The sequence below is a fragment of the Carlito syrichta genome, unplaced genomic scaffold, assembly GCF_000164805.1.
Source record: "Carlito syrichta isolate Samal-C Ts95f unplaced genomic scaffold, Tarsius_syrichta-2.0.1 Scaffold281728, whole genome shotgun sequence".
Taxonomy (NCBI): domain Eukaryota; kingdom Metazoa; phylum Chordata; class Mammalia; order Primates; family Tarsiidae; genus Carlito; species Carlito syrichta.
The window spans coordinates 445,018-471,973 of record NW_007225824.1 but is presented as its reverse complement, the minus strand read 5'-3'; the positions used below and the strand labels follow the sequence as shown (position 1 = coordinate 471,973).

Sequence of the window (26,956 nt, the reverse complement as noted above, 5' to 3'; positions counted from 1 at the left end):
CCAGGTCGAGGATGCGGTGGCCGGGAGCGGCCACTGCACTCCAGTCTGGGTGACAGAGTGAGACTTTGACTCAAAAAAAAAAAAAAAAAAAAGATATTACTTTGTGGAAAGTTACCCTGTAGATTATCTAAGAGAGGGAGAGAAAGAAGAACTAACAAGTGAGGCTGAAATTCTGAAAGGCTAAAATTGTCACCAGAACTCTGGAAACCTTTAATATTACTTGGAAGAAAGAAAGGTAGGGAGCGTAGGCATCTTGGAGCCTAACCACTCTTCAGAGCAGTGGTTTCCAAACTTTAGTATGCATCAGAATCACCTGAAAGGCCTGTTAAAACCCAGATTGCTGGGATCCAACTCCAGAGTTTCTGATTCAGTAGGTCTGGGGTAGAGTTCAAGTATTTCTAATAAGCTCTCTGATAATGTGATGCTACTAGTCCAGGGAATCCTCTCTGAAAACCACAGCCCCCAAGCCCAGAGTACCAAGACAACGGTCTCTGCAGGCTACCTCAAGTACAAGTGTCAGGAACTGCTGAATATCCTGCCCATCTTTCTTCATCTATGCAGACAAACCTCAACCAGTGTTTTCAAAATTTTAATCATCCAAGTTCCACCATCATGAGTATTTTTTATTTACTTAATATTTTAAATTATCTTTAGACAATTCATTTTAAAGTAAGCTCTATCCTAGTGCCCTAAACCATTCTGGAAAATAAAGGTCTTTTTCCTGATTTGTCTATTCTGACTTTACTCCTCACTAGATTATGTATAACCAAACTTTTTTTTGTGTGTGTGAGAAAGCAAGATTTACTGAAAGGACAGAAAAGTTCCCACAATAGGGGGGGACTCGAGGGGGTTGCCAACCAAACTTTTAAAATGGCAATTTAGGCTCAATGCAATCACAGAAAAGAGCAAATGATTGTCTTTATCAAGCTAATTAAACAAATGCCAATAGGGCTAGCATTCTATCAGTTAAGGTTCTTTAATTAACCAAGAGTTCTTCTCAGTTACTGTACAAAGGTAAGTGAACCTCCTAATAGAGACTCTCTAACTATGCAGGGAGCCATGGAAAACACAGAGCTTTCCATGCATTAGATCACTCAATCATCACAGGGACCCTATGAACAAGTGGTATTACTTTCATTATACTGATGAAAAAACGGAAGCTTAAAAGAGTTAAGCCTGGCCCAAAGTTAAATTGGTTAAGATGTAAGAAATCAGGATTTGAACACTGTCTTAGGCACTAAAGTCTTTGTTGTTTCCACTACCCATTTTTGCTATTTTGAGTTTCAAACTATTTTTCCAATCATGCAAAAAGCTTAAAATTCAGTTCAGACCCAGTTTTGACATCAATAATTTTCAAGTTCTTTGGATTAAATCAAAGTCACACACAACTAGCAGCCAAAGGGCAGAATCAGAGACATGTATTATTTGGTTTCAAAGGTAAGTGTGTTTTATTTTTGTTGGCTTGTTGTTGTTGTTCTTTTTGAGTTGGGGTCTCACTCTGTAACTCAGGCTGGAATGCAGTAGCACGATCATGGCTTACTGTAACCTTGACCTCCTGGGCTTAGGTGATCTTTCTGCTTCAGCCTCCCAAGTAGCAGGGACTACAGGAGCAAGCTACCATGCCCAGCTAATTTTTTGCTTTATTGTAGAGATGAGGTCTATGTTGCCCAGGTTGGTTTCAAACTCCTGGGCTCAAGCACCACTCCTGTCTCAGCCTCCCAAACTGCTAGGATTACAGGCCATCCAAAGGTGTCTTAAACAGAAAAACTGAATCTGAATGCATTCAGGTAGTCACTCTCCACTTGCACAGTTCCCTTGACCTTCTGCTCTTTTACAGTCAGTCAGTCCCTTAAGGCAGAGTTTGCAATCCCTGATTCAGATCACTCATGAATGGTATGCATGATAACTCATTATAATCAGACTAATTGGTTATTAAAATAGCCTAACAAATAATAATTGTACAACTTAGAAAGAGTAGCACATACATTAAATGGGAGAGAAGGCAGGGGATGACTCTTGCCAACACCCCACATGCTAATAAGTCTAATCTCTGTTTAATGGTAACTTGATACAAAATAAGTATTATGAACAAGGTAAAGGGTCAGAAGATAGATTTAGTCTTCCTCTCTGACCATTAATCAGCTGGGTGACAAGGCAAATCATCTAGCATGTGTGGATCAGACGATCTTTACTGAATGTAAAGGAATTTGGACAATGTGAACTCTAAAACTCAAGATCCAGGAGATGAATTCAATAAGCATTTTTAAATGTATCTACTGTAGTGATAATTGTACAATAATGTGAATGTACTTAAGGCCACAGAATTATACACTTAAAATTGTAAACTTTATGTTATATATATTTTACCACAAATATACATAAAAAAATATGGGTAAGGCACTGTAAGTTTGTTTTAATTTACTTAAAAAACATGTAAGACACCACCTCTGTCCTTCAAAACCACGAAATCTAATAGCAGCAATAATATATGCATGAATATGAAATAACTATAATTTAAAATTGAAAGAAGAACCCCAAGAGAATAAGCATGATGATGATGATGTATAGCTAACAATCTCGGAGTACAAATAAACTACTGCTGATGAAGATTATTTCTGATGGGGCAGTTACAGTCTTCTTTAGGATTCTCTCTTGCACTAGACTTTAAACAACGCAAGTTCTTATTCACAATTCTTTAACAGAAATTCACAACCCCCAAATCATCATCATTCACAGTTACAAAGGCATTACTCACTGGTACATGGGTCAGGATAGTAGAAGCCAGGAGCTCTCTTGCTTCTTCTATTTTGGTTTTCTTTGGTCCACCTCCCCACATCCTTTGCCTTCTTACTTTGTTCCCTATATATTTTAATGCCTACAAAACAGGTTATAATAATTTTTGAATGTCATCAATGGAGATAATTTATTAAGTACTTAACCATACATACAATATAAGCAAAAATGGTAAGGATCCTAGTAACAGAAAAAGCTGCATTAGTCTAGTGAAAAATCAACATTTATCATGAATCAGTGATAAAATAGCACAACACCCTGCCCAATACACTAAATCCCTTATTATTTTTAAATTTGTTTTCTACTATAAAATTGATAAATGATCACTGTAAGAAATTTAGAAAAATACAGACAACATGTGTGTATGTACATGTATATATGTAGCAGCCATTGATCCTTGACCCAGAGAAAACCACAGGTAACATTTTGAGGTAGCACTTTTTCCCTTCAAAAAGGAATCACACCATGTAAGACTACAATGAAATCTATAAAACAGTACAGAGAGAAAACAAAAACTAAATAAATTAAGAGTTGTGACATTTTCATGTACTGAACAATTCAGTGGTGTTAAAAGTAGCTTACTGTTAAAATTGTATCCACATTGACCAACAAATTCAAATTGCTCATTACACTCTTAGCAGGCTATTTAAAAAAACAAAACTCAACTAATTCTAAAATTCTAGTATATCTGGAATAGCTAAAACAATATTGGAAGAGGAAAGTTGAAGTATTTACATTATCTGATTTCAACTACGAAGCTAGAATAATCAAAAGTGTAATAATGGCATAAGACTAGACAAATAGATCGACAGAAAAAAACACAAAATCTAAAATAAACCCACACTATATGGTCAATTAATTTTTGACACAAGTACCATAACAATTCAGCGAAGAAGAGAAAGTCTTCTCAACAAATGGTGTTGAAATAACTAAATATCTATCCATAAAGTAAAAAAATTAACCTTGATCCTTACCTCATATCAAATAGAAAAATTAGTTTAAGATGAAGTTTCAACCTAAATATAAAAACTAAAACTATCAAGCTTCTAGAAGAAAACATTGGAGGCTATATTCCTGAACTTGAGGTAGGCAGAGATTTCTTTAAACAGGACACAAAAAGCAATGACTATAAAAGACAAATAAAAAACCTCTTGATATATATATATATATATATATATATATATATATGTTCCAAATTAAGAAAACAAATAGGGAGACAATATATAAAGCTCACAAAAGATTTATATTCAGGATTTTTTTAAGAACTCTAGAGCTGGGTTCAGTGGCTCAGCCTGTAACCCCACGCCTTTGGGAGGCTGAGGTGAGTGGATTGCCTGAGCCTGCGGGTTCGAGACCCACCTGGGCAGTGAGACCTCATCTCTACAATAAATCAAAAAATCAGCCGGGCGTGGTAGCGCATGCCTGTAATTCTGGCTACTTGGAAGGCTGAGGCAGAAGGATCGCCGGAGCCCAGCAGATCGAGGCTGCAGTGGCCGGGAGCGTCCACTGCACTCCAGTCTGGGCGACAGAGTGAGACTCCAACTCAAAAAAAAAAAAAAAAAAAAAGAACTCTAAAATTCAGTAATTAAAAAAACCCACTAAGGAAAATGAGCCAGTGATTCTAATGCTTCATAAAGAAGAAAACACAAATGGTCAATAAACACATGAACAAGTGTTCAACATCATTTGTCATCAGGGAAATGAAAATTAAAACTACAATGAGATACCAATAAACACTCACTAGAATGGCTAAAGTTAAAAAAACTGACAACACCAAATATTAGTGAGGATATGATGCAATCAGAACTCTCATACACTGCTAGCAGGAATACAAAATGGTACAATCATTTTGGAGCAAATATATAGAAAAGCTGCATACGCAATTGCTCTCTGTTTCAGAAATTCTATTCCTATGTATTTATTCAAGAGAAATGAAAACATATTCACACAAAGATTTGTTTACATCAATTTTATTCATAACAGTCAAAGACTGAAAACAATGCTCCTCAGTTGGAAAACAGACAAACTGTGATATATTTGTATAATAGGATACTACTCAGCAATAAAAAGAAATAAACTACATGGGTAACTGACATGAAAAGGAACAAAAAGAAACAGCTTGGGTGAATCTCAGGCAATATACTCAACAAAAGTGCATATACTGCCTAATTCTATACGTAAAGCTCTCAAATAGGCAAACCTAATCTATAAGGCAAAAATCAGAATAATGGGGGAAAACCAGGGAATGCGGAGGTGAAGACTGACTAGGAAGGCGCATGAGAGAACTTTCTGAAATAATGAAAATATTCTGTATCTCGCAAAAGCCATACAATCAAGACTTGCACATTTTAGTATACATGTATTTACTTAAACATAAATTACAAAAAAATAGCCAAGTAGGGGTGAAGAGTGAATGGCGATTTAGATGAAGCATGAATGTCAAAGTGCTGATAACTGTTGAAGGTAGGTGATATATGCATGAGCGTTCACAACCCTGTTCTATGTATTTTGCATATATTGAAACTTTTCTATAAGTAACAGTGTTTAAAGAAGAGAATCATGTTGTTCTTACTATTTTGTGACAGTATATTTAAAAAAAAACAAAAATGGGTTTTCTGCCTGCCTGCCTGGGAAAATTCTTTTCTCAGGCTTCAAAACCTACATCAGGTTTTTCCTCTCTGAAGGCTTTCCTAACCCCATTCCTTTTTCTCTGCAATTTTAATTCCTTATATATAAAGAACCGACTACTTTCACTTATGTTCACATCACATTAAATTATCTCTTTATATATATGTTTCTCCTACTAGACTTTGTGGGTGGAAACTTTTGTTGTCTCTTGCCTTGACTCCCAATGACCAGTATAGTGCTTGTAACTGGATAAAACTTCCTTCCCTGTGATAAGATCTCCCTGTGATAAGATTTGGACACCAAATCTAGGATCTTCCCTATTAAAAGGTCATTAGAGCATAAGATAAACTAAAACCCTGAAAACACTTGCTGCAGTAACCTAGTAATTAGTAGTAATTAAGTAACTAATGAAAGCAAGTCAGCAGTTAGTAGGTACCGACTACAGATAGGCTGTTTAGTTTTCCTTTAACTGAGCTGTCATTAAATCTTGGCCCTCTAATTCCCTTGGGAAAAAGGCTGAAGAGTCTTCACCTTTTTGAGGAAGAAACAGAGAAACATAGGGGAACAGGGTATCCCTTCGGATACAGCAGGAAGTCACCTCTCCCTTGGAATACTTAATAATGTTGCCCAGGGTTCATGTGAAGGTTGCGGTAAGAGCCACAACCTGTTCATAAATAAGCCGAGATGATACCCCTAATGCATCCTTTTCCCCCAAAAAAGTAATAAATAATTTCTTCATACACCAGAGCCCTTGACAATGATGATGTAAAACATATTGACCAATATGGAGGCTTCAGGAACAGGAAAAAAATGGTGGACAGACTAAAAAGAGAGGTATAAAAAAACAAATAAACCCCATAGGTATTAAGCAATCCATTAAAGGACCACATCTTCAAAAGTTCTGTTATATAAAATAAAGGGTACCGGCTACATTTTCAATTAGAAAAGCATAGACTACTCATGTTTTCATAACTGATTATATTCAATGTTATCAACCATTTTTCATTACAGGTGCCTCTGTACCCTTTTGTTAGCTGTGATAACTAATGTATGTCTCAATACAGCATACAGAATACAAGCACTTTCAAAGATATACTTTCTGTATGAGGAAAGGGAACATTTGTCTTTTCTTATGTTAGCTAATTATATATTCCCTCCATCTTTTCACTGATCTGATCTAATTCACTTAGCTAAAGTTTTCTGTCAGAACCTATTTAACAGAAGTAAATGAATTCTTTTACAATCTACTCTTTAGCCCCTGCTCAAACAACTTTACAATGTCAGATTATTTGACCAACAATAATGATATTTAAAATAAAATGCATAATGGATCTCAACGAAGCCACTGGGTACCAATAAGGTAAACTGCTCTATCACAGCACTACACAGCTTTAAAGAGGAGTGTATCTTCCAATTATTCCTGTTCCTAGGGTAGATTATATGTTTTCTACTTCCTGAATATTTCTTAATGCTTTTTCTTCATATTCTTGGAACCCCTGGACAATATGACTTTAGTTTGTAACAAAGACTCATGCCTACCAAAATTTCACTCTTAATAAAAGCCAAAAGTAGAATTTCCTAAATCCAACCAACCCTTCCTTAAGAATAGTCTAAGAACCTGTCCATTAAGAATAGTCAACTACTAATTAGCTATAGAAAAAGAGGAAAGCAGTAATGAGAATATTCCTTACTGATTTGTGCTTTGGAATTAGATATATTTACGTATGACAACCTTCCTAGATGTTTAGCCTGTTCTACAAAAATATCAAAACTGATTTTATTTCAGAATACATACTAACAGATATAAGTGGGAAATGATTTCTCTACAAGCATCCTGGGTGAGAAGAAAAAAGCAGCCTGGAATTTACATCCTGTCATAGTAATCTATAGAACAGACAATGTACATGCGGATAAATAAGATCTGTAGTATAGGGAATTCCCACTTCCCAGGATGGCTAGGAGAAATGTTACCACTGATTTATACTTAGGAATGCACTTTCCAAGTATGGGACTAAAAAGCCTAAGTATAGCTGTTAGGGCTCCCTCCCACGTAGGAAGGGAAGTGCGATCATTTTTATTATGTTATATACATATATACTGGCAGTGCCAAAAAAATGTACACACATTTTAATAGATATTATCTATGTATTACTTCTTGAAGTACTTTTCAGAAGTTCTGGATGCTGATGGTAAGCACTTTGAGTACCTCTTGTAATAGCTGAAGTCAAACGAGACTTGAATTCATCTTTTGTTATTGGTATGTATTTTTCCTTTCTTAAAATGTGTATACATTTTTTTGGCATCGTGTGTGTGTGTGTGTGTGTGTGTGTGTGTGTGTGTGTGTGTGTGTGTGTGTGTGTGTGTGTGTGTGTAATGCCTAAGCAGGTCAGTGACAGTGAAGGCCCTATAGTGGTAAAGAGGACTACTCCTGGGCCTCTCTGTTATCTGAAGTAACACTGAAAATTCAGGAAAAGGGATAGAAACCACATACAACTGGATGCCTAAAGCAACTGAAGTAGGGAATAAAAAGGAATATCAAGGAGAAATGCACACACACACACAAATCTTGTACACAAGAGATACAATAGTTTTAAAAAATTTACTACTGCTCAGGCAAATAAAGAAAAAAAAACAGTGCTTGCTACTCTATCAAAACAAAAGTCTCTTGGCCATATATCCCTCTAAGTTAGGCACCATAGGCTGATAATATGTCTGGGTAAACTCTTTCCCCTCCAATCCCTAAAAAAATGAGTTAAACTTACCTACCATTCCTTGCATCTTCCTACCACCCTTCCCAAATCTATAAGCCCAAAGCCCTTACATCTATGCTTCATCAATGAGCAACATTAACTCTCCAATTCCATTTCAAAGCAAAGGACAACATTGAAAGACACACCTGCATCTGTGTGAAAATCTGAGCTTTCTGGCACTCTTCCAAACTGGGCCCAAATGCAGCCATCACGTGCTCCTCTGTTCCAATCATCTGCACAATTTCCTGGTCACTCTCAACACCCATGGCCTAGGAAGGAAAGAAAAGATAGAAATAGTGTTGGCTTTGTGTTAACTCACTGACATTTGCTTATGCTAATTTGGCATTGTTTGTGGGTATTACTTCTAAGCAAAAGCTAGCTCTTCTCTCAGAAACGGTGCCATCTGGCATTGGCAGCCATAGCCCAAGCTGCAAAAGAACCTGAAACAGAAATTTTGATTAGAGTGAGGAAAACAAACGTTCTCAAACATTTTTTGCATGTGGATTATCTTCTAAAATTTTTAAATATTCTAAGAGTTTCATCATAAAAAATGGAGGCCAGTAGGTATAGTGGAGACAACTGGTAACAATTAAAAAGGCAAGTTGAAAAGAAAAAGAGCCAAAGGGCAGTGAATCAGAAAATACACAATGCTGAAAATAAGCAGAACCTCAATCAGTTTTGTCATAATATTAATTTTTGTGAGAATTATAAAATCACTCATATTCAGGCTAAAAGAATTTTGCCTAAAAGATGCTTTACCTCACTATTCTGGAGATATCAAACCATACTTTATGCAGGTTTTAAAAGAGATCTTTTCAAACTAGAAACACACTTAACAGGTTTAAGAAACCCACTAAAGTGTTTCAAGGTGGCAGAGGCAATGCAGTTCTTTGTAGATTCCATATGGTACTAAGCCTCACTCCTTCACACGTTTCCCTGGAATTCTGCCATATCAAAAAATACAGCATAATCTCAGTAAATCTCTCTTGGAAGATAATAATCTGCTTCCTAGAACTTCAGAGAAAAGTTATGTTTGCATTAAAATGCTTCCTTTAGCCATGCAGAAACAACAAAACCAGAGAATAACTGTCTAGGTAAGCTTTGATGCTCTAGTACTCAGCTCTCCTCCTCACTAAAGGAAAAGGAAGGGAAAATCAAATCTCAAATTCCAATTGATGCAGAACATCAAGGAGGACATTACCCTGTGTGCAATAGAAAGGGCATCAATCTAAAAGTCAAGAGATCTTTTCACCCTAATATAATGCCAACAACAGACACAGACATTACAACTACTACCGTCACATTGTCTCTTCTACCTCAGTTTTTTCATTTGTGTAATGAGATGGCACAGCAGATCCCTTCCAGCTCAAAAGTCTATAATTTTACAGTCTACACTTGAACTTCAGTGATCTGTATTCTATAAATTTGATTTGGACACTCTAGGATCAAATGTAAACTTATTGAAAGTTTTGAAGATTTAGGGGAAGCTAAATGGATATTATGTCCCTTGTAGGCCAATTGTGGTGGTTTTAAACATCTTCAAAAATTCCTTGACACTCCTTTCATTGGTGGAGACTAATTCCCCTCCCCTGAGCGCAGCTAAACTTAATGCCTCATTCTTATGGAAAAACCCTGGAAGCCAGGCTTGGTCATAGAAGGACTATAGCTTCCTGCTTTCTATGTCTCAAGAGTGCTCTATCTGGGGGAAGCTAGTCATGAAAACACTCAAGCAGTCTGTGGGAAGGTCCAATGGTGAGAAACTATGGCCTCTTAGCAACAGCCAATGAGGACCAGCAGTTTTCTGCCAACTTCCATGTGGGTGAGCCATCACGGAAGCAGATCTTCCAGCTTCAGCTTCACATTCAAATCACTGCAGTGCTGGCTGAAATCTTTTTTTTTTTTTTTTTTTTTTTTGAGAAGTGGTCTTGCTGTGTGGTTCTTCACAGGCATAATCATAGCACACTACAGACTTGAACTCCAGGGCTCAAGCAATCCTCTCACCTCTCTCCTGAGTAAATGGGACAACAGGACATCACATTGGGCCAGTCTCTGACTGAGATCTTGACTCATGAAAGACCCTGAGTCAGAACCACCCTGCCAAACAACCCTCAAATTACAACCAATAGAAACTGCTACAATTTGTTACACAGCACAAGTAACCAACATACAACTTTTGGGATTAATTTTACTATTTGAACTTAAAAATGTGTTTAAGTGTGTAACTTGTTTTGTTCAAAAAATCTTTTTTGTTTAGCAAACAAGAAGTTCTCAGGATACAAACCCCTTTTCTGTACTTTAGTTTTTGCTTCCAATTTGATATGACTCATTCAAATGAGTATTAGCAATAAACTTCACTATTAAAAATTATATAAATTCACTAAAACATTTAGCCTTTCAAGGATTAAAAGATAGAATCCTAAAAAATCATCATTTCCAATTTTTTTTTTTTTTTTAAGTTGGAGTCTCACTCTGTCACCCAGATTGGATGGAGTGCAGTGGCACACTCCCAGCCACCGCAGCCTTGACCTGCTGGACTCCAGCGATCCTTCCACCTCAGCCTTCCCAGTAGCCAGAACTACAGGCATGTGCTACCACACCTGGCTAATTTTTGATTTATTGTAGAGATGAGGTCTTGCCAAGTTGCCTGGGGGAATCTCGAACCTGCGGGCGCAGGCAATCCATTCACCTCAGCCTCCCAAAGTGCTGGGATTATAGGCTGAGCTACCGAGCCCAGCCCATTTCTAATTTTTAAACAAACAAAAACTAGATTAATCCAGGCTTAAACACAGAGTTGCATTTACTATGATGGTGATGGCATATGTGTAAAAACATTTATACTTTCTCCTTGGTCTGAAAGTAGCCAGGCACAAATATTAGAACAGAGTTTTTTCTGTGAAAAGACAGAATATAAGCATGGACATAGTACTTAAAGGAAATGCTCACAGGAACATTTTGGATTTGATTTCTGGATTTAGGACACTCAAATATAAGAATAATGCCAATATTCCAAAACCACAAAACAAACAGAAACTCTAAACACTTCCAGTCTCAAGCATTTCAGAAAAGGAATATTCCAGCTATAATGAAAAAGCCTTTCCTCATCTGATATATGGATGGCCATTTCAAGTTGTCCTGATGCTGGATCCAAGTAGTAATTTTATAACTACACAAAATTCTCAAATGTCCTAACACGGATCTAAACAGACTGCTTAGGCCCTCCAAATGTTCCTAAGCTATGAAGCAAAGACATGCCAAGCACATGGTAAATGACACCATATGGGCAGAAAGCATGATTACTGCTGAAGCTTTGCTCTAAAAGGACTAAACTCTTCCTATATCAAGTCACTGAAATACAGGGGCGATAACTCAGTCAAGTTATCATCAAAGCGCACCAGCTGCAAAAACTGAACTGACTTTATGACTAGCCTTCGGTAGTCACAGCTACAAATAAATGACATATTGCTACGGAAACGACAGCAAAATGCCTAACCATTTTACTTTGCAGACATAATTTAGACATCTGAAAACTGGCTTTATACAGAACTCTTTGTACTCCAGATATCTGAAATCATTTCTCCTAACTAATAAGTCAAAAGTAAATGCTACATAATAGCCTCATGAAAAAATAGCAGAAATAATACATTTCAGCAGAAGGTCACCCACAGTCTAGCAATCCAGCAATAACACTAAATAAAAATAGGGGGCAGTCTCTTTAAAAAGTGGCATGAGGTCTTCTCAGATATCTTCTTAGATTTTTTTTTTGAGTTGCCCAGGCTGGAGTGCAGTGGCACGCTCATGGCCACCCCAGCATCGACCTGCTGGGCTCCGGCAATCCTTCTGCCTCAGCTTTCCAAGTAGGAGGAACTATAGTCACGCGCTACCATGCCTGGCTAATTTTATTGAGTGATTGATTGATTGATTGATGGTAGAGCCAGGGTCTTGCCAACTTGCCCAGGCTGGTCTCGAACCTGCGGTCTCAGGCAATCAGCTTGCCTTGACCTCCCAAAGTGCTGGGATTATAGGCTGAGCCACTGAACCCAGCCTCTTAGACTTTTAAAGACAGAAAGAAGAATACTAATGACCAGAAGAGACTAATGTGCACACTATTGGTGAGATGTTGAAATATATTGTGTGGAGGTGGGAAAGGGAATAACTTCTTAAAATAGCTAATAAGCAAAAATTTCTAATTTTTCTTTTATGTAGAATAAAGTCAATTTATTATTACTAAGAGCAGTCCTGGTAAGTAATAAGAGAACTGTGATGGCCCTCTTTAATTTTGTAATTGTTTCTCTTTAAAAACTACACATTTTCATATAAGTTGTTTTCCAAGAAACACTGCCCAGCACACTTGAACTTTGATCCTCTTTTCTGCAAAAACTTCCCAACTACAGATGCCATCATAGTGCAACTGCTGAATACTCGGGTACACAAAATGTAAAGTGGGGAAGATTCATGGACAGGAGAACCTTTGTAGTGACTCAAGTCCATAAATAAGGCTGATCTATGTCTTAAAAAGCCTTACCCGTCATATTCAGACTCAGCATGGAATCTGGAAACCCTGCTGTTTCTGTCACTTTTAGCCAATTGTTGGTTACAATCAACAACCATCAAGTCCTAATGACTGTCAACGTCTGTGTTAGGGCCACACAACAGTAAAAGAGAAATGATGTGCCTTTTCTGGTATCCCAGTTTATTTTCCTATGTCTCTGACAGTAAACGGGTAAGAACTAAGGAAAGAGAAAGAGCACCCCCTTCCAAGCACTCTACATTTCAAAAAATGCATGATCCCTTTTGCTCTTCAAAGCAACCCTCTTAGGTAAAATTCTCATTTTACAGATGAGTTATCCAAGACTAAAGGAGACTGGGAAATTTGCCCAAGGTCACATAGCCAATAAGTGGAGAAGATGGGATTCAACCTAGATCTAATTCTAAGATATCCAACACTCTATGCGGCCTCCCAGATGGAAAAGTCTAAAATAGTGGTTATCAAACAAGTTCCCATCAGTTTACTTAAAATACTTATAAATATTTATTTTAATCCTTATATACTACTGATTAGAATGTAATGAGTATGTTTCAGGAAAAAAATTGGCAACATACATCAAGTGTTTAAAAAAAAAAACAAAACTCCACTCCCAGGAACAAAGTCTCACAAAATAATCAGCAATGTACACAAACATGTATGTATAATAAATCACCCCAAGGTTGGGTTGGGTATAAGAGGAAAAACTTGGGGGAAGAAAAACAACACCTAAATGTTCCACTACAGGAAACTGGCTAAATAAATTATGCCACATGTATACAACTTCTACATAACACATTAAAAATAATGATGTGAATTCATATTTACAAACAGGAAAGTTATTCACAATTAATTGGTACGTTAAAAAAAATTTATTTTTTTAACGTACCAAAAAAAGATCTGGAAAAATGTATCCCAAAATGTAGTTGTACTTTTCAGTGACTTCCTAAATTTTTATAATGCAAAGACTGCTTCTATAATCAGAAAAGTAGAAGCTTGAAATTTTAACTACTGGTTTCAAATATATGCATATTGTTAAAGTCCCATTATAAAATAATTAAAGTCATCTATATACATGTATATTAACAACATAAACACTAAACTCCTAAATAAAACTTACAGAAGAAAACTGTCTTAATAAACTTTGGTCACCTAGTCAAATAAACTTTGGTCACCGAGTACTTAATGAATTTTCTGATTTTAATTTTCCATGAGTGATAGATTACATGCATTATAATCAAGTTACAATTTCTGGTTTAAAGAAAGCTGTACTGTGCATCTTCAAGGGTCTAAAACTTTCAAAAAAGTACTTTAGATAAATGGGAGCATACTGCCCTCTGCTGGATATGTAATTCCACACTGTTAGATAAAATTTTCTTTATTCAATATTATGCATATAGAACATTTCATTGGGCACTGTGGGATCCCTACAAGAAAAGCCAAAATTACTTCTGTGCTTAAAAAGTACAAACCTCTAAGAAAGAAAATAAAAAGTACATTTAAGAATTCTCTCTGGATCCTCTGATATAATGGTACTATATCATCATGACCATCCTGAAAAGAAAATAAATGGCATCTCATTTATAAAACTCAAAAGCACATTATGTTAAACTAAACATAAAAAACTTTCCTTCAACCTCCTTCACATAATTGCATTTAGAATGTAGTTGCTTCCTGAGTTAAACAACCTGCTTGTCAATATCCATTCGATACTTACAAACAACCAGGGACATGCTCCCTAATAAACCCCAACCACCAGACTGACTTGAGGGCTATTTCCTCCCTGACTCTTATGCTCCATCACCTGGTTATAACTTAACAGTAAAGTCTAATCCCTTCTTTCTTACTTCTCTGAGGTTTATACCCAACTGCTTTTTCTTTTTAACCAACTTAGTTAATTCCACCCCAGAGGATCCCTTCCTGTTTTCTCTCACATGACCCAAAAAATATTTCCACCACCATAACAATTGCTGACCAAAAATATTTAATTCTGAAATGAAGCTGAGTAATAATAAATATTATCAACTCCTTGCAAACTATTACTATTCATCGACGATGTATGCACCTGGTTATCCAAGAGCTGACAGATATATACGAAGAGATGAATGTTTTCATGCCTGTTAACATAACATTCTTTCTGCAGCCCATGGAAAAGCAGTAACTTCAACTTTCAAGTCTTATTCTTTAATAAATATATTTCACAAGGCTGCCATAGATAGTGATTCCTCTGAGGTATCTGGGAAAAATAAACTGAAAACCTGAAAAGAATTCACCCTTCTAGATGTCATTAGGAACAGTCATTCATAGGAAGAGGGCAAAATAACAAAATTAACAGGAGTTTGGAAGTTAATTCCAACTCTTGCAGATGACTTTGAGGGGTTTAAGATTCAGTGGAGACAGGAACTACAGACGTGGCAGACATAGCAAGAGAACGAAAAGTGGAACCTGAACATGTGGCTACATTGCTGCAATCTCGTGATAAAACTTGAATGGATGAAGAGTTGCTTCTCAAAGGTGAGCAATGAAAGTGGTTTCCTTTTTCTTTCTTTTTTTTTTGAGTCGGAACCTCGCTCTTGTCGCCCAGGCTGGGACGCAGTGGCACACTCATGGCTGCCACAGCCTCGCCTGCTGGACCGCAATCATCCTTCGGCCTCAGCCTTCCAAGTAGTTGGAACTACAGACAAGAAAGTGGTTCCTTAAGATGGATTTACTACTGGTACAGACACTGTAAACATCGTTGAAAAGACAACAAAGGATTTAGAATATCACGTAAGCCCAGTTGATAAAGCAGCAGCAGCAGCAGCAGCAGCAGCAGCAGGGTTCAAGAGCACTGACTCCGATTTTGAAAGCTCTGCTGTGAATGAAATGCTATCAGACAGCATTGCATGCCACAAAGAAACCTCTTGTGAAAGGAAGTCAGTCGATGTGGCAAACTTCACTGATGTCTTATTTTAAGAAACTGCCACAGCCACCCCAGCCTTCGGCCACTACCACCCTGAACAGTCAGCAGTCATCATTACTGGGGCGAGACGCTCCACCAGCAAAAAGATTATAACTCACTGAAAGATTAGGGACTCAGATGATCATTAGTGTTGTCTAGCAGTAAACTTTTTAAATTGAGGTATATACCTTTTTAAAGATATAATGCAGCCGGGCTCGGTGGCTCAGCCTGTAATCCCGTGCCTTTGGGAGGCTGAGGTGAGTGGATTGACTGAGCCCGTGGGTTCGAGACCCGCCTGGGCAGCAAGACCTCATCTCTACAATAAATCAAAAAATCAGCTGGGCGTGGTAGCTCACGCCTGTAGTTCCGGCTACTTGGAAGGCTGAGGCGGAAGGATCACCGGAGCCCAGCAGGTCGAGGCTGCGGTGGCCGGGAGCGGCCACTGCACTCCAGTCTGGGCGACAGGGTGAGACTCCAACTCAAAAAAAAAGAAGATATAATGCTATTGCACACTTAACAGACTACAAGAGTGTAAACATAAATTTTATACGTACCGGGAAATAAAAAAATTTGTATGACACTTCATTGCAATGGTCTGGAACCAAACCCATAATATGTCTTAGGTATGCCTGTATCTAAGAAGACCATACCATTTAAACATTATTTCTATAGGAGGTGTCTTTTGAGTTCCACGGCAATAATTCACAAATAAGCTGAATTTTTTAAACAATCAGTTGTAGATCGAAGATGTATGTATTTATGTAGAAATTTAGGAGAACCTAGAAGTCCATAAAAAAGAACTACAAACTTGGTCCATACTCCTTAACCCAGAAAATTCAGCTATGGGGAAATTAGTCTATTTTGCCCATGTGTAACATGATATTACAGAAGTTTTATAATAGTAAGAAATGTATATCTCCACTGATTGGTGACTGGTTAAATAAATTATGGGACACCCATAGATGAAGTTTGTCAGAAAGAATGTAGTAGCTCTGTAAGTACTACTAATGTAACATTATCTCCAAGATGTACATTACAAAACAAAAAATCAAGTGCAAAATGATATGCAGTGTAAGTAAGCAACAAAAGCACAGAACAAAAACCTATTATATACTCATGTGTTTGTATGTTCACAAACTGTCTCTAGAAACATACCCAAGAAACTAGTAACAGTGATATCACTTGGTAGGAGAACTATATGGTTAAGTACAAGATTTGTGGGAGGCTTATTCCTTACTATATATCCTTTTGTACTTTCAGAATTTATGGTGTATCTGCCTTTATAAAATAGATTACTATTTTTATTGGAAAAAAAAGTTTTGAAGCTGGAGTTTTCAAAGTGAGGCCCAAATTTTACCTGTACAATGACCATTTGGATACCTAACCCTGAATCATATCCCACATTTCAAAGGAAAAAAAAAAAAAAAAAAAGATGGGATCTTGCTAAATCAGCCAGGTTGGTCTTGAACTCCTGGGTTCAAGCATTCCTCTCATCTCAGCCTCCCAAGTAGCTGGAACTAAAGACACATGCCACCATGAATAGATTGCTATTTTGTGTGTGTGTGTGAGTTGGAGTCTCACTCCAGGTTGGAGTGCAGAGTACAGAGGTTGGAGTGCAGAGGCATGTTCACAGCCACCACAGCCTCGACCTGATGGGCTCAGGCAGTCCATCCACCTCAGCCTTCCAAGTAGCTGGAACTACAGGCATGCGCCACCATGCCCAGCTAATTTTTTGATTTATTGTAGAGATGAGATCTCACCAAATTGCCCAGGTTGGTCTCGAACCTGTGGGCTTAGGCAATCCTCTCACCTCAGCCTCCCAAAGTGCTGGGATTATGGGCGTGAGCCACCACGCCTGGCCTTATTTTTTTTAAATATCTGAACCCCAGTCAGAGCTTTCAATTTAAAGTACATCACATGACTGGCAACTTATCTATGCCACATTTCTATTCCTAGAATTTCTTAGTCTCCAAACTTCTAAGTACAGAGGAAAATAAACCAGAGAAAGAATTCTTTAAAATTTTCAGAAGAGAGTTGCAGCCTTACCTTAAATATGATGACGATGGGTATATCTTCTGACAAAGTATTATGCCTCAAATAAAATCGCCCTTGTTTCACAGCCATATTGGTTCTGCTTTTCTTCTCATGAGTAGAGCTACAAGTAAACACAAGTTGATTAAACTGCATCCTCACTTAGTTTCAAACAAGTACATGCAATAGCAATAATCATTAAGCAATAAGGCTCAACTGGTCAGCTACAATCAGTAAGGTCCTTAGTAATAAGTACTGTTTAAAGATATACTAATCCTTTCCTGACCTGCTGCCACTGCTACGAACATCTGAAAGCACTACAGATGCTTCTTTCGCCTTGAGATTATGGTGGAAGTTTTGCAGGTGAATGAGTGACAATCACCTCTGACCAATTTCCCTTTGATTCCACCTGAACTACTTGGATCCAGTGTAGGGCATATATTCACAACCAATTTTATATTCTTGAAAAGAAAAACCTCAAAATGAGCCTAAAGCATAATGAGGAAACTATGAAGAAAATAGAAATACACTATGGGTTTTTAAACTAATAGTCCAATAAAACATATCTACAGTCTTGGTATACAATGAAGCCAAAAGTGACCTTACATTTTTTCTTTCTTAAAAGTTCATTTAATGCTACAGTTAACAGAAAATTCAACTTAAATAAAATAACTGATGACTTTTCAAACAATGTCTCACACTTTCTTTTTTCTAATTTATATTTTATTTTAAAGATGTGTGTATAATTCAGGATTAGGTATACAAGTGAATATCATACAGGTAAAATTTGGGTCTCCTGTTGGTCCTCACTTTTATCACTGAAATTTTAAAATCGGTACCCTGTGCTTACAGACTTAAAATGATAAATTGAAAGCAAATAGTTCAAATATTACAATGCTTTTTATGAAAGAGAAATAACTGTCTACCTCTCTTGAAAGACAACCATTTGGGGTTAATGGAATTACCAATATTTCTTAAGAACACCATCTCTGCTTCCATACCTGGTAACTGAAGCTCCTACTGCCCCTTTTCTATCAGCCTCCACGATGATCCTGTTCTTAGACAGTTGCTCTTGGATAAGAATAACTTTTTCTACTCCTTTGACAATGAAGTAGCCACCTGTCCAAAGGAAACAAGAAAAGCTTCACTCCCTTTTATTCAACCAGTGTGATTTAGTAATGGCAGCAATCTTCTGAATCACAGAACACTTTTTCTACATACGAGCCACAGGTTGATAAACTTTTTGAGGACAGGGATGATACCTTATTGATCTATGTATCACCAGCCTCTGATATAGCAGGTAAATGAAAAAAACATGTTAAATAAATTAGTCATCAGATCTCTTAGGCACAGAAGTAATTGAAAAGCTTCAATATAAGGTGACGTTAACTCTTAAGTGTTCTAACAGATCAGTGACAATGGTAGATCAAGATTAGGTTTCCAAATAATATTCTATACTCAAAAACACACACAGTATCATACATTTTTTTCAGATCTTAATTTTGGCAAGTATATAATTCATTGCAGGATAAAGTGAGACTTCATTTTACCTACAGAATATAAGCAAAAACAAAACAACATATTTGACTTATGCAACATTTTGCTATAGTCTAATAAAATCACATTCTTTATTAACTTCTTTCCAAAATGACTGGGATTTTATATAATGCAACTTTACAGGAATTAAAGCAACTATTAATTAAAATAAATCAATGTGAAACATGAGCTAAAAAATTAAGAGAAACTTTCTGTAAAGTGCTAAATTTGAAACTTTATAAAATAACTTGCCTAAAAATAAGTATAAAAATATAACTTTAAAAATTGAAAACAAAAAAAATTCTCATTTTTTTCTCCTCTTTACTGCATTTAAAATAGCCTCAAATGAACTACTTAGATCTTTTCAGATTAGGCCAGGCCAGTAACTTTAGGAGATTATTCTTGAATTCTTAAGCAAACTAAAAGATACTGAGCAAAAATAAAAGAAAAGACTGACAATGGCAATAAATCAGAACTTGAGACATTAAAGTTTAAACCTTGAATAATCCCAGCACTTTGGGAGGCTGAGACAGAAAGACAGCTTGAGTCCAGGCGTTTGAGACTAGCTTGAGCAACATATCGAGATCCTGTCTCTACAAAAATAAAAAAAATAGCAGGGCATGGTGGCACATGCCTGTAGTCCCAGCTACTCGAGAGGTTGAGGCAGAAGGATCGCCTGAGCCCAAGAGGTAGAGGCTGCAGTGAGTCGTGATCATGCCACTGCATTTCAGCCTGGGTGGCTGAGTGAGACCCCTGACTCAAAGAAAAAAAACAAAACAAAACCCTGAAATAAAACAGTATACCTTTTAGAAATATAGACTAATAGAATAAAGCTGGAGCCAAATTTACAGATACTTTGTCAACATAATTTTATCTAACAAGTTCATTATAAAACATACTACTGTTACCGTTTTTGAGGAAAAATATTTTAACAACAGCAACAGTAGAACAACAGATCAAAACAGAAGGTGAGGCAAACCCAAGGTATCACACATACCTGGATCTAAAGAGCATTCGTTCAGTTTGGCAAATTCTGCAGGTGTTTTTCCTGTAAGAACACAGTTTGAACTACGGAGCATTATGGGCATTCTGTTTAAAATAAAATAAAACATCACAGATTGTCATTGGTAAAAGTTGCAAAGAATACAAAACATGCGCATATCACTAAGGGGTCTGTATTTCTGCGTACAACATTAGGAAGGGCAGAGGAATAGCCAAAAGAACAAAAGTAGTTTCTCCGGCATACTGCTCTTCTAGCATAAACAGCAAACACTCAAATGTTTGGTTTACTTAAACTATGCACACAGCCTTTAGTAAAAGTAAGAAAAGCAACATTGCATTCATGGTGAACAAAGTGAGTCTCATTAGTTACTTGCAAACAGCACAATGATTCAAAGTACAAGGAACAATAGGGTATTAAAACTAACCAGGCAACCTGGAAAAAAAATACTAAGCAAAACTTCCAGAATGAAAAAACTTAAGCATTAATTTAAAAATCTAGGAATAAGCTGAATACTTATAGACTTGACACTGCTGAAGATAGAATTACTGAAGTGAAAAAAGAGCTCTTGAAGAAACGACTGAGAATGTATTTCACAAAGACAAAGAGACAGAAGACAAGAAGAGTTTAAGAGTCATAGAAGGATAAGTGAGAAGGTCAAGTATACATGGAATTGGACTTCTAAATGGGGAGAACACAGAGAATGACTGAGAAGTCCTACTCAAAGAGTAATAGATGTAAATTTTTAAAGATTCACAAAAGCCATAAATCCTCACAATAACATCTACACAAGATAAACTAAAAGAATACTACACCGAAGCATAGCATAGTCAAAACATCAAGTTAAGAGAAGATTTAAAACACAGTCAGTAAAAAGACAAGTTATCAAAAAGGATGACTGGACTAACAGATAACTTCACAACAATTAAATGACAAATGAGTAATATAATCAGCATACTGAGAGAAAATAACTGCCAATCTATATTTGAGTATTCTGTTAAGTCATTATTCAGAATGAAGTCAACATCAAGATATGTTCAGGCAAAAGCTAAAAGTAGTTACTACTAATAGAGTCTCACTAAAATAATTTCTAAAAGAAATTCACCTTTAAGAAGATGTAAATTAAACAGTGAATGAAAGTCTAAGCTGGACTCAGTGGCTCAGCCTGTAATCCCAGCACTTTGGGAGGCTGAGGTGAATGGATTGCCTGAGTCCGTGGGTTCAAGACCAGCCCAGGCAACTTGGCTCATCTCTACAACAAATCAAAAAATTAGCTGGGCATGGTGGCACATGCCTGTAGTCTCAGCTACTCGGGAGGCTGAGGCCGAAGGAACACCTGAGCCCAGAAGTTTGCAGCTACAGTGAGCGATCTGTGGTTATGTCACTGCACTTTAATCTGGGCAACAGTGAGACTCCAACTCAAAAAGCAAGAAAAAAAAAATCTTCCATTATCCAAAAAGCAAAAAGAGAGAAAAAATTAAAACATATGAAAAGCTAGACAGTTTTAAAGTATAGTATAATAGAAATATATGCAAATATACATGTATGTGTGTGTGTATTTATAATGAGTAGAAATGAACTATATTCCCAAGACAAATTTTTTAAAAATCTAGCCATATGCAGTTTATTTCAAACAAACCAAATGCATATGAACATATAAAAGATTAAAAAGGAAACTATTTGCTTAAATCATATGCCAGAAAAATAACCAAAAAAAAGCAAATGTGGCTATAGTAAGAGCAGACAAAATAAAATTCAAGGCAAGAAATATTACAAGAGACAAAGAAGATAAATGTACAACAAGTCACCACGAAGATCTAACAATTCTAAACTTCTATGCACCTAATATCCGCTTCAAAAAGCAGAAATACACAAACAAGGGGAAATGGATGAATCCACAATCAGAGTGAGAGATTTTCACAAACTATTCTAGTAATTTTTTTTTTTAGATTAGAAAATATAGTTTATTTAAAAAGTAAATTAGAGAGAGGGAAAGAGATTCACCTCCCCAAGGTGGGGGGGGGGGGGCAAAACTTCTATTCTAGTAATTGATTAGAACAGACAAATCAAAAATCAATGAAGACACGCAATATCTAAACAATACAATGAACAAGCTTGATCTGAGGGCAAAACATAGAAAATGGCACAAAACAAATGGAGAATATTCTGTTTCCAAATACCCATGAAACATTTATAGAAACAGGTCTCCACAAAGTACTAAAAACTGACATAAAGCACCAATTTGGAAATTTTTAAAGTCTTCTAAATGACTCATTGTTAAAAAAGAAATCACAATGGGATAATAAGGATAATATTCTCATATAAGGGGAAATAAAGACACTGACTAAAGTTATGAAATACAAAATAAAGATAAAATAATATTAAATTTTTTTCACTACAGTAACAAAAAAGAATTAAAAACAAGAAGCAAAATTTGGAGGAAGAAGCGAGTAGCAAAGTGGGTGATAAATGGAAGCTAAGCCACATCTATATTAGGAGTCAATAAACAGTGTCTGAAGTTGATTTATTAAGATAAAGATAAAAGTCTAGCATTTAAAGTTATGGATGTAATAACCACCAGAAGAAATAACAGAAATAGTTATGGAAGTTGGGAATGGAACTCAAGGTGAGGAAGGGTAGGGAGGAAGCTACTGTTTTGTATCAAATGTTCTTACACAATGTTTAATTTACTACAAGCACAATTTTCTTTTTTTTTTTTACTTTTTTGAATCAGGATCTCACTGTCACCCGGGTTGGAATGTAGTAGTACAACCATAGCTCACTGCAACCTCAACCTCCTGAGCTCAGGAGATCCTTCTGCCTCAGTCTCCTACGTAGCTGGGACTATAGGCACATGCCACCACGCCAGGTTTATTTTTAAAAATTTTTTTGTAGCGCGAGGTCTTGTTATGTTGCCTAGGCTGATCTCAAACTCCTGGGTTCAAGCAATCCTCCCACCTCAGCCTTCCAAAGTGCTGGGATTACAGGCATGAGCCACCATACAAACATGTGGATTAAACTAAAATCATTTTAGCTCCAAAAATAATTGAGATAATGTATACAATGTAGGTCGTGCATGGTACATATAAGCACCCTAATGAACAAAGGTCACTTTTATGAATGCAGGACTAACAAATGACATCACCTTTCATAGTATCTGGCATATAGTAGGTACTCAACAAATACTAGCTACATGCACCCTCTTTACCCATTATCTAAACCCTAAATCTTACTATTTATGTTTTACCAATTTCTCCTGCCTTTCTTTCACAATATTTAATTTGGTTCATAGTTTAGCAGTGGTCCAAAGTTTAACTGAGCACAAGTATGGTCCATATATATAAGAAAGGTATCGTAACACTGATAAACAGTCCTGCTGAAACAAGGATTGACATGTTAATATTCTACTTATTTCTCTAAATGAAAAATGAGGAGCGAAACAATACAAACAGCTCCTTCCTTTGTGGGAAGTATAAAAGTTTTGTTAAGCCTGTGTGTTCTAACAGTATTCTGAACTTCTCTATCACAGTACTCACCAGTGGTAACAATTACTTATGCCTGCCTTCCTTAGTAGTTGTGAATTAAATGTAGCCAACAGGAGCTACATTTTTTAATTCACCTGAGTACCCAGGCAGTTGGTACCTATTTCTTGAACAAGCAGATATTTACTAAGCTCTTAGCACCTTTAAGAGAGGGAATAAAACACTTAAATAGAAATTATGTGGACTAATTTTAAAGTTCAATACCATCATTAAACTCATAATATTGTGAGTTCTGTCCATTTCTACAGGAGTCAATACATTTCCCTAATTAGGAGGGGCAGGTTGCAAAAATGCTAGCCGAAGCTAGCACTTCCAAACTTGCTCTGGGCAAATGAGTAACTTCTCCCTTAAATACTTCTACATGAGACAGAGTTAAACTTTCAGGAAAACTCAAAATAGACATGGAATTCTCCAAGAAGACTAGCCTAGGAGAGTTCACTGAAATGCTATCTTACCTAATGCTTCTCTAGCAGCTTGGAGTATAGGAGGAAAGGGAAGTAAGTGTCTTCCTTAACTTTAAAGAAGAGGTTTCACAATAAACAAACAGTAACAACCACAACTATGTGCTGGACATTACTCTAAGGGCTTTACATGTGTTGATGCATTGAATCCATAAAATAATCCAGTGAAACAGGGAGCGTTTTCCACATTTTTCAGATGAGAAAATGGGGTCACGTCACAGGGCTGGAATCCAGGCAGTGTGGCTCCGAGGTGAGCTTTACTTCTCACCTGCCAATGGGTAAGGCGTTGCGGATGATCCTCTGGCTGCCTCGGGTATATTCAATATCCACTGTAATGGGGGCAGAGTATGTCATGTCCCTCAAACGGCACTGAAAGAGAACCAGGAATCCAACAGTCACTGCTCCTCTTCTCTGGAAAAGAAAGGGTCCTGACCACTTCAAAGAGCACCATCTCTAGTAGACTCACAGCCCACACCCAACTTTAATTTCTCCTCCACTGAGCAGGTCCAAGTGCTGCCTTAGGGCACTGGGAGTTATCAGCCCACCTTCTCTATGAGAAGAATGTTGTCTCTTATTGATCTAGACACCCTGGCATCCCCGCCCTCGCCAGCTCAAAAACGGAATAAATCTGGTACCGATTTTCTTCTCACTGATGTCACCAGTCTGCTCCCCTATCTTTAAAGCAATTAATTAGATTGTTCCTGGCAAAGTGGATCCATGGAAAGTGGTCGACATGGTTTGGCTTGTTGTTCAAAACAGTTAAAAGCCAATATGAAAATTAAGGTATATACAAGGAGGGGCCCCCCAAAAAAAACCCTGGAATTTATTTATCAAAAATTGTGTATTTTGGAGGCAAGAGAACTGTGGAGGTGAGAGAACTGCAGAGGAGAGAGCATTGCCTGAGTCCAGGAATTTGAGACCAGCCTGGGCAACTTGGTAGGCAATATCTCTATAACCAATCAAAAAATTAGAAGGCTTTGGTGGCCCATGCCTGAAGCTATAGCTACTTAGAAGTCTGAGGTAGGACCTAAGCTCAGCAGGTCAAGACTGCGGTAGCTGTGAGTGTGTCACTGCACTCCAGCCTGGCGACAGAGTGAGACTCTGACTAAAGAAAAAGAAATTGTGTGTTTATCCTTATCCTTACGTTTAAATTTCAGTCACCTTTAAAGTACCCTGTTTGATGTAATACACCTATCGAGACACCTTTGCTACTGCTCAAAAAAATTTTTGAACTCATCAATTGAGATCTCTGTTAGTGTTTCTGCCATCTTTTGTTTCAACTCTTCCACATCAGCAAAACATTTCCCTTGGAGGATGTTTTCACCCAGGGAAACAAGCAAACAAAAAAGAGATCGAGGGAATGGGGAGGGTGGGGCACGAAGGTCATGCCTCCTTGGGTCAAAAACTGCTGAACACTCAGTGTCGTGTGGACAGGGGCGCTATCATGGTGGAAGGATCAGCCACCTGTTTGACAAAACTCGAGATGTTTCTTCTGCAAATTGTGTGCAACCTTCTCAAAACTTCCAGATAAAAGTTGACTGATCCAAGCCGGGCTCGGTGGCTCAGCCTGTCATCCCGCGCCTTTGGGAGGCTGAGGTGAGTAGATTGCCTGCGCCCGCGGGTTCGAGACCCACCTGGGCAGCGAGACCTCATCTCTACAATAAATCAAAAACTCAGCCGGGCGTGGTAGCGCGCGGCTGTCATTCCGGCTACTCGGAAGGCTGAGGCGGAAGGATCACCGGAGCCCGGCAGGTCGAAGCTGTGGTGGCCGGGAGCGGCCACTGCACTCCAGTCTGGGCGACAGAGTGAGACTCCAACTCAAAAAAAAAAAAAAAAGTTGACTGATCCAGAGGAACAAATACCAAGTGTACTCAAAGGGGCTCACCCCCCAAAAGGTCCCCTCATACACATACAGACACATTTAAACTGTGCTTCTTTTATTCTCCAAACATACTCAACTATATTACAAATCACCTTACCCAGGGCAGTCCTATAACACAAACCATTCATCACAGCATTCTAACAGTTTCTGAATTATTTATGGGATTTTGCAAATTGTTGGTATGTGCTTTAGTGGCAATGACTAGCTAAATGATGCCCCTGGCTGCGCCATGGTCAGACACAGAAAATCTAGTCCAAACCTTTCGATGACTTCCCCATTATACTGATGGTCACCAGGTGGCCTGTAGTCACATACACACAAAATTTAGGCACATGCCTGTGGTTCTGGCTACTTTGAAGGCTGAAGCAGAAGGATCACCTGAGCCCAGCAGGTTGCGGCTGCAGGAGCCATGAGTATGCCACTGCACTCCAGTCTGGATGACAGTGACTCCAACTCAAAAAAAAAAAAAAAAAAATCTCTGAACATCACGTACAAGTCATGGTGCTGAATCCTCTCTCTCTGGCTTCTACTGAACAAAAGATGGTTAGATGTGCAACTTCTAGCCTTTCTAATAGTGCCTGTGATTTTAAGATATTAACTATCCCTACTGTTGGCCAATAAATATTGGTTATGTTATATTTAGCTAAGTCAAGCCTCCTCCTTCAGGCCATACCAAAGGCAATGTGGCATGGTGGTTAAGAGTGTGGACTCAGCTGGGCTCGGTGGCTCAGCCTGTAATCCTGCACTTTGGGAGGCTGAGGTGACTGAATTGCCTGAGCCCATGGGTTCGAGACCCGCCTGGGCAACTTGGTGAGACCTCATCTCTACAATAAATCAAAAAATTAGCCGGGCGTGGTAGCACGCACCTAT

General features: G+C 37.6%; 1 protein-coding gene across 1 annotated transcript in view; it reads right to left on the bottom strand.

Annotated features, from left to right (window-relative positions):
• Positions 1-26,956, bottom strand: part of POLR3B (RNA polymerase III subunit B) — a 130,500-nt gene that overhangs the window by 86,026 nt on the left and 17,518 nt on the right. The window contains exons 6-11 of the mRNA XM_008052564.2: positions 24,473-24,573; positions 20,199-20,290; positions 18,667-18,784; positions 17,681-17,789; positions 8,318-8,440; positions 2,756-2,875 (exon numbers count right to left, since the gene is read on the bottom strand). Coding sequence (XP_008050755.1) covers positions 2,756-2,875; positions 8,318-8,440; positions 17,681-17,789; positions 18,667-18,784; positions 20,199-20,290; positions 24,473-24,573 — 663 coding nt within the window. The remainder of the gene's footprint in view (positions 1-2,755; positions 2,876-8,317; positions 8,441-17,680; positions 17,790-18,666; positions 18,785-20,198; positions 20,291-24,472; positions 24,574-26,956) is intronic.